The following is an 8,791-nucleotide window of genomic DNA, read 5'->3' as shown; positions in this document are numbered from 1 at the left end:
TTTCATTGTGCCAGTGTCATTAAGTACTTCCATTTTAACACCTCCATAGACAAAAAACACAAACAGCACTTGTACATTGTACATGACATATCGACCACATATGCATGTGGTAGTACGATACTTGGCCAGGGTTTTCCAAAAAGCAAAGTGACCTCTGTTGAAACGTGGTGTTTTAGTACCTATTTGCTGCTTGCTGTAGTTTTGCTGTCCACATTTGATTGTTCTTGCTATAAATAAGCAGCACAATATGTAGGCTTCAGCTGGATAACGCATGTTAACACATGATGACTTGTGATCATCAGCTGTGCAATCAAAATTCTTTTGAAACATCCTGAAAACCTTGGGTACTTCTTTGCAGTTTTCATAGTCTTTACAGCTTCAACATGGTTGACTGCAGTAAAGTGCTGTTTATATATTTATATATTTGTGTTTGTATGTGTATAAACTTACATTGGTATATATTAAGTTACTGGATACACACAAATATAATCAGCTGTACAAGCAAAGTGATTTTTAATTAGTGGGAGGAGGAGATATATATATTTATTTATTCCTAAAGGAATATTAATGTAACACCATTCTACTAGCTTGTTATCAAAATCACAGACAATTCAACAAAAATCTTTTTTTTCCAAATGAAAGTTTTTAGAAGGTAGTTTGAAGTGTAGAGGTCATTGTTTTGAATGATTTCAGCATATCCGCACCCACAAAACACCAGTTTCTCACACTGCTCTGGTTTGGACTTGGTCCACTCTTCTTCTAGTCTGTTCTACAGTTTGCTAACTGTAGTAGGTTTCTTCACCATAAGAGACCCAACCTCTAAGTGTTATCCCTATGATGTTCATCGCAGGGTTTCAGTTACCTTGGAGCAGCTTGCCATGTTATAAAATTAGATAAGGTCTGTCAGATAATTAAGGACAGTAGCACTGAGTGTCAGATTAGCACAAATAACTGAAGTATCCCAATTGTAATTTAAATATTTTTAAATTATGAAATGCACTTTTCCTACATCCCTTCTATTCATGTTAGGATTTAAATTGGCATTATCAGTGACTCTGAAATTTTGAAAAATATATCATGTCAAATTCTAAGACTTTTCTCTAACTTGCACTAACTAAAAATCTGAATTTCCATGACCTATTTTGAGTGGAAAAACAGACCATCTTTGTTATAAGGATGCAGAAAAATCAAGTAACAATAATAACCGCTTGCAATATGGGAAATGTGAAAATATAACACTGATAAATTACATCTAAAATGTAAAGATGCTACAAGTCATATTCTTTGACTTGACCCTAAAAAAGGATCAAATCCCCTGACTTTCCATGTCTGGATATTTTATAATATTCCAGAAATTCCATGACCAATAGGAACCCTGACACAGTCAAGTCCATTCTGAAAGACTGAATGTTATCAACCATTTATTCTATGTGCTGCAAATAGTACAACCTGAAAGTAAACAAAAACATAACTAATTAACATCATCATACAAGTTGTCCTTTTTATATCTTTATTAGCAACAGTAGGCCTACTTAGTGCTAAACTAGGTCAAAATCTGCCCAAAAGTAGTTAATATCCACAGTATCCATAGTACTCATTCTCCTGATGAGACATTGGATGGCGTCCTAGGGGATCTCCTCCCAGACCTGGAGCAGGGCAGCAGTGAGCTGCTGGACAGTCTGTGGCACATTTTGGCAGTGTTGGATGCAGTAATAGATAACATCCCAGAGATTATCAGTTGGTCTGGGGAATGTGAAAGACAGTCAATGGCATCAATTCCTTCATCATCCATAGACTGCCTACACATTCTAGCCACTTGTCACTTCACCTCTCTTTTGTCTCTCAAGTTGGTTGACTGAGAGTGGTAGACTGCTGATATTCCAGGGTGCCCTCATGCCTGTGGTTCCTTCTGGCTCTTTGTAGCTATGCTGCCTTAGCTAGAGCTGAAGTCCATCTTTACACAATATAGTTCCCTATTTTACACTCTATTCTATTCTCCCTTCCTGCCGAGGTACACCTACATCTAATGTCATGATGTTACCGAGCTTCAACCCATCTCTGCTGTCGTGGCTACACTCACCACCCACTGCTGTGGCTGACCACACCTCCACCCCAGCCGCCTACTTCTCTGTTGCCCTTGATGGACGTTTTCATGTGGGATGAGTTTCAGACACTCGCACACCATCGAGACCAGACTAGGACTTCTAGAAACTGGAGTATGATTTTATTATTATTTATATATTATTATAATTTTTCTCTTTCACTACTTATGTTGCTTATTGTATATATCGTTAATATTATGGTGTACATTGTCAGCCAGAGGACGATGCCCCCCCCTTGAGTCTTGGTTCCTCTCAAGGTTTCTTCCTCATACTCTAGCGAGTTTTTCCTTGCCACTGTCGCACTTGGCTTGCTCACTTGCTTACTTTTACAACAGTTCCTGTCATAGAGCAGCATTACAAATGGACTTACTAGCTTACTAGCTACTTATTAGCTTGGACTCAGACATTTGTAACGCTGCTTTATGACAAGAACTGTTGTAAAAGGTGCTATATAAATAAATTTGACTTTGACAAGGCTGGGCATTGTCCTGCAACAGGAGGAACCCAGGTACCACTGCACCAGCGTGAGGTCTGACAATGGTTCTGAGGATTTCATCCTGAAACCTAACAGCAGTCAGGGTACCGATGGGTGTCAGGTTCATGTCGGAGAGTGCGACCCTCCAAAGATATGCCTCTCCAGACTATCAGTGACCCACCGCCCACAGTGTCTCCAGACTCTTCCACATCTGTCACATGTGAACAGAATGGGGTACCAATTGTGTACCTGCCAATTGTGCTGTTCTCTCGCAAATGCCAGTCAAGATCCATGGTGCTGGGCTGTGAGCACAGGTTTCACTTGAGGATTTCAGACCCTCATGTAGTCTGTTACTGACATTTTGTAGGCCTCTCTCAGTGCTCTTCATGTTCCTCCTTGTACACAGAAGATGCTGGTCCTGCTGCTGGGTTGATGCCATTCTATGGCCCTGTTGAGTTCTCCTGATGTAATGGACTTTGTCCTGGTATCTCCATGTTCTAGAGACTGCGTTAGGAGACAAAGCAAACCTTCTTGCAACGTCATGTATGGTTGCGCCATCCTGGAGGAGCTGAAGTACCTGTGTAACCTGAATGGGCTGCAGGTACCACCTCATGCTACCAGTAGTGTCAATACACTAGAAAAACATAAAACCAAAGTACTGTAGAGAAGAATTGGTGTTATACTGTGATGATTAGGTGCTCCCTTTATTGTTTTAAGCAGTGTAGTTTTACGACAAGATCTAGCTATTCTTACTAGCTAGCAAACTAGATAAATAGCAAACAAACTGTACCTACTTAGCTATCCGTTATGCTTATTAGAAAAATGTAGCACAAATGTTGACAACCGATGAGCGACTGGGTTCGTTAGTAGATACATAACATTATATACACAGAACTCAAAGCCCCTCCTATATGGGAAGCCTGCACTTTGTTACAAAAACCACAGGGTAAATTTTATGAATGGAAGTAAATGGAGGAACCAGTATTAGAAAAAATGACTGAAGTGACAGTTTTAACAAACTATATTGTTAAGAATCCTTTTGCATTTTAAGTGAGTATACGGAAATCCTGGTGCTTTCTTAAGAGGGTTTTACGACGCATACCTGTGCATCACAGAGTACAGCAGTTTTCCTCTTAAGTGCTAGCTGATAAATTGAAGCTGTGTCATACTGTAAGTTAAGAATAATGGAACCATGATTATCTTCTTTCTGCCTATGGGGGTTTATGCCTGAAATGTCTGAGAGGGTGATGCAAAAGAAAATGTTCTTACAACAAATGTGTTTGATGCTCCCTTGGGTCCCAGTTTCTAAACTGGGAGACAAGGGAAAGAGCAGTCTTAAAGTGAAAGACAGGAAGTTTGGAAGCATAAACTATTACTATCAAGTCTTCCTATGTATTCAAAAAATAGAAAAGCTATTTAAAGCTCTAGTCTAGTTCTACTAAGAAAAACGGCTTTTATCTTTCCCGTTTCCATCACCTGTAAATACTTAGCACTTATTTACACTAGAGTCTTGTTGACTTATCCAGAGGATAAACAGAGGACCTTTTTAAAGCTTACACATGAGAAAACATGACTTAATGCAAACCAACAAAAGACAGAACTTAACAGGTTTTTCCTAAGGGAATATTCCTTATTAGCTAGAGCAAAGTAAATTCCTAAACTATCCAAGGATGGTTTTTTTTTAATTGTTTGCTGTCAAAGTTAATATGTAATAGCTTCATACACATAATCTAAATTAGATATATAGATATATTTGATATGCATTCATTGTTCTGGGATTACAGGAAGCCTGTTTAGATCATTTTAGAGCATGAAAACAAATCCCCCACCCCTTGTCCTACTATAATTTGGCATCCCATCCCAAACAATAGAAGGTGCTGAAAAAACTTTACATCCCAAAATCTCCCTTTTTTTTCATTGACATTATTATGTTTCACTCAGGGAGCAGTGCAAATAGCGACTGTAGAGGGAACACGAGGAGGCCATGGAGTGGAGCCAGAAGGTGGCTTGAGCTTCCTCCTATGAGGGAGAAGGTCAGGTTTATTTATATAGCACTTTTTACAACACGAGTTATCACAAAGCAACTTTAAAAAAGTATGGGTCCTCCACCTGGACCGCTTGACAAAGTGAACACTGCAACCAGCTGCCTTTCAGCTCCTCATACAAGTTCCACTGGGAAAGAGACTCCAAAATGTAAATCAGTGGGACTCGAGCCACAAACCTACTAATGTTATGCTCCTGCACGCACACAGGCCCAGGGACAAGAAATATTTTTTCAGAATAATAGGATAATAGAGTAAAACAGAGGATTAGTCATGAGGTACAAAGCAACAATGCAGCATCAAAATACAAAAGACAAAATGTCTTAAAAACCATAAAATGGAAGATGTATATAACATATAATAGACTGCATTGTTAAGTCATTATCAGCAACAAGGATTAAATCACAAATGTAGTAACTCTTTTAGCTCATATTAGGAGTGCTGGGTAATGAAAACATCTTTCCCTACAAGGATGATAAAAAGGATGTGAGAGTCATAGAAATTAATGAGTGACATATGGCATTTTGAAAGATGGTGGTGCAAAATTCGGAAATGCTCCGTATTGTTAAAATGATTTAAAAAATGAAGAGTGAAACCTGAGAAAGTGAAATGTTTAGGCTTTTAAAGCAATCTTCTCATTGTGTCAGCACTGTGGCCGACATATTGTTTACCGTATAAAATAAGGAAGTATAGCAATTTATCAGAAATAAATTAAAGGTTATTTAGTCATTTTAAGCACATATTATAAAATATCCTGATTCACACACAGAAAGGCATTCTTTTCTAGTGTATAATCAGAGTTAAAAGTTTAGCTTCAGCTACAAGCTTGTAACTAGCTGTATCCAGTCACAAGCCACCGAAGAGCTTTGTACATTATAGCAGTGCAGGGAAACATGACAGAACACGTCCATTTACACGCAATACTGATACATACAGTTCATTATACACTCATTGCATTCAAACAGAAGACTCAGTATAAAAATGGCAATAAACTAACACTACATGAAGAGAGATTGCTTCATTGCATTTATGTATCGCACAGCAGAAGTGATGTTATGGAAATCTGTCCAAGAAAAAAAACAAAAAACTGGACTCTCAGATATAGTTCATAAAAGGTAAAACACTATTACATTAATTATGGCCATTGTTTCACTATATAAAACTTTCCTGCCAATAAAGTGAAACAAAATGTATTTGCACATCCAACACACACATTTCACACATATAAGTTCCTCTGCAGATAGTTCTGTTCCTGAGGCAGTATCTGCCATTTAATTTCTCCTATGAACATCTTGAGAGATGTTCGATAACAGGACCATGCTACCATTTGCTTATGTTTTTACTGATAAAATAATCAAACATTCATTTGCCTGGAATATTTTGATTGTTACTCTGAGTATGAGTTAAATCATTTTGGCCAGTAAGGTCTAAAATGATACAGTGCTGCACATCACTGATCGTGTCCCTGGACAAAACTGAATTTAAACCTGAATTTCAGGCAAATACACAGCCTTCACTGAGGCTTTATATAAAAATATAAAAGTGTTGTTGTAACATTCAGTGCTGTGTAGAGCCTGGTAAATGAGACAGCAATAAGTAAACAAGCAAGTAAAAACAGCAATAAGTAAACAAAATCACAAAAAGTTATACTCATCATACTTTGTCATGTCTAAAATGTATTTTTTAAGAATCATTGTCATTCCATCCCATCACTAATTTTTGGCAACACCATGGTTTGTGAGGATATCAATCATCAGGTAGACTAAAGGCCAAGAGCACAGGGAGCCCAGCTCCAGTGACGAGAAAGACGCTTTCCATGAGGCCTAGTCCCCCCTGCTGGGAGAGCCCTACTCCTGCATGGTGGTGAAAATGAGTGGTCCTCTGCTGCCCCCTGCTGTAAATCTCAGGCAGAACATGCACGGTAGCCACATAAAGGAACGTCCCAGCTGAGACCAGCATTCCAATCCCTGTGGCACTGAGGCGGTATTGTGAAGAGCCTCCAGTCTATGGGGGGGAATAACAGAGAAATGTAACAGCTAACGTGCATCACATCTATGAGTCACACAAGACAACTTCACCTATAACAAAAACATATGCTAATTTGCTCCAGGAGTTAGGGATGCTAAATTTTATGGTATACTGTAGCTTTCTACCAATAAAAGACGTGTTTATTTCCAAGTCAACTATTCTCCATGAACCATGGAGGCACCTACAGACAGAAGAATCACCCGAGAGCCACTGTGGAGTGGCATGGGTTGCTTACCACACTTAAGAGGAAGTAGGTGCTGACAGCCAGCAGTGGTGCTGCCATGGAGAAACCCAGGAGGTGCTTCTGAACAGTGCTCCTCTCTAGGCCGGCATACATGAGGAAAGAGACAAGACCAAATGCAGCTGGAGCCTACAGGGGCAGGGGTTTGGGGGGATGAGGGAGAGAGAGAGAGAGAAAAAAAGATGGGACCGGGAATGAGAGAGACGTAAAGGAGAGATAAGAGGAGAGAGAGAGAGAGAGAGAGAGAGAGAGAGAGAGAGAGAGAGGGGAGTGAGACAGGCTTCAAATTTTGCAATCTGGCCTAGAGAGCAGAAATTATTTAGGTAAGACAGGGAACACAAAAACACATCACAATGACTTTGACTGAACAGCATTCCTACCTTGTGCAAGATCACAGCGAAGAAAACAATGACCTGAACAGACACTTGAGAGGAGGCCACAGCGGCACCCAGAGCAACACCGTCAGCTGTTGAGGAAAGAGATGCAAAGAACAGTCCTTTCCAGTGTAAGAAACACGCTTTCACTCCTACTGAAGTATAGTTCAGAAGAACATAATACCATGATGATAATTACAATCAGGGAGAAATTCGATTCCAGAGAATCTACTTCAAATTGCATAGTGCTATCAGTATGCTCGGTGAAATTTGAAGCCTTAACATGTCCTCATTCATTCATTGCTACTGACAATGTAATTTTTTGCTGAAATACACCTATTTTTTACTGACAAGGCCTGTACTGTGTTTATTAGGTCTCAACACAGAAGGAAGTGCGATATCTACCGTTGAAGTGTAACCGAGGAGACAAGAGTCAAGTGCTGTACCTGCAGCATGGATGAGAAGCCCCAAAGTAGTGGTGATGCTACTGCCATTGTATATGCTTGCTCTGGACACTACACAGGGAGACGGACAAGACGCCGTCAGCATGGCACGGCCCAACGGCTGTACTGAATTGTTCATTTAAACGCTTTCACTTCTGGTTTCTTTGACAAAAGACATGCTGAAATAGCATTAGAAAACATATGATGGGCTGAAATTCGAAAAAGCCAGTGACTAACCCACTTCACCAAATAAGAGGTCACAACTTCTGTAAAATAAGATGGTACGTTTGGAACTGTAATTAAAGTGCATAACTGTTCACCATTTGCAGAAACGTAGTTAGCAATCTGATCAACCACAAACATAAGTGTAAAGCCCAGGACCAGGGAGGCTCCTATGATTACGTGTGGATGCAGGCCTTTCTCCGAGGATGGCTCCAGAGTTGAATTTGAGTTCGTACTATTCTGCTTAGCTGTTGCAGCAGAGCAGTACGAGTCTGTAAAAAGAGGATAAGGAATTCCTTTAGGCACAAACCCTCCCCCAATGACTAAATACTATATTATGATTAGTGTCTTCACTGTGACATTTTGACAGCATTATACATAATGATGCATCATTAATAGTCAAAAGATATTAATGATACATCATTGGAAATTGAAGCACCAAGTGACTTGAAATGCAGTAAGTTTGAGAACCATCAGGTTTGGATGTATGGAAAAAGTTGATTAAGCCAAAGATGATTTTCTTGCCTTACTGGAAATGGGGAAAGCAATTAATCCTTTCCAGTGTAATGCTGCAGTACAGGGAGGACCACGGGAAATAGACAGAGGTAAAGGACAGTTGAGCACAGAGGCAACCACTGACTTTCATACCTTTCCATGACTCCTCTACTAATTGCACCCCCTCAGGAATGATTATAGCCAGTGCAGTACCACACAGAAGTCCTGCCCCCAGCACTGTGACAAGCTGCATTTTTTGCTGTAGGGTAGAGGTCATTAAACGAATGAATTTCTCTTCTAAAATCATATAAAAAGATTTTTTTCCCACATTATCCAATCAGGGTACAGTCATTGAACAGACTTGGGAAA

At 39.7% G+C, this 8,791-nt stretch overlaps 1 protein-coding gene and 1 long non-coding RNA gene across 2 annotated transcripts in view; one reads left to right on the top strand and one right to left on the bottom strand.

Moving 5' to 3' along the window:
- The first annotated feature begins 2,222 nt into the window (after positions 1-2,222).
- On the top strand, positions 2,223-7,810 carry LOC145660348 (uncharacterized). The gene is made up of 4 exons (XR_014126606.1): positions 2,223-3,178; positions 4,519-4,610; positions 7,279-7,393; positions 7,637-7,810. It is a non-coding gene; the product is annotated as an uncharacterized LOC145660348 (long non-coding RNA).
- LOC113587841 (zinc transporter ZIP9) overlaps positions 4,565-8,791 on the bottom strand; it is a 4,695-nt gene continuing 468 nt past the window's right edge. The window contains exons 2-7 of the mRNA XM_027026743.3: positions 8,576-8,681; positions 8,026-8,199; positions 7,709-7,777; positions 7,269-7,354; positions 6,883-7,017; positions 4,565-6,623 (exon numbers count right to left, since the gene is read on the bottom strand). Coding sequence (XP_026882544.3) covers positions 6,366-6,623; positions 6,883-7,017; positions 7,269-7,354; positions 7,709-7,777; positions 8,026-8,199; positions 8,576-8,681 — 828 coding nt within the window. The 3' untranslated portion in view covers positions 4,565-6,365. The remainder of the gene's footprint in view (positions 6,624-6,882; positions 7,018-7,268; positions 7,355-7,708; positions 7,778-8,025; positions 8,200-8,575; positions 8,682-8,791) is intronic.

This window comes from Electrophorus electricus, chromosome 12 (assembly GCF_041902795.1).
Source record: "Electrophorus electricus isolate QZ-2024a chromosome 12, ASM4190279v1, whole genome shotgun sequence".
Classification (NCBI taxonomy): Eukaryota; Metazoa; Chordata; class Actinopteri; order Gymnotiformes; family Gymnotidae; genus Electrophorus; species Electrophorus electricus.
The sequence above is the reverse complement of the archived record's forward strand: the minus strand, read 5'-3'. Positions and strand labels throughout refer to the sequence as shown.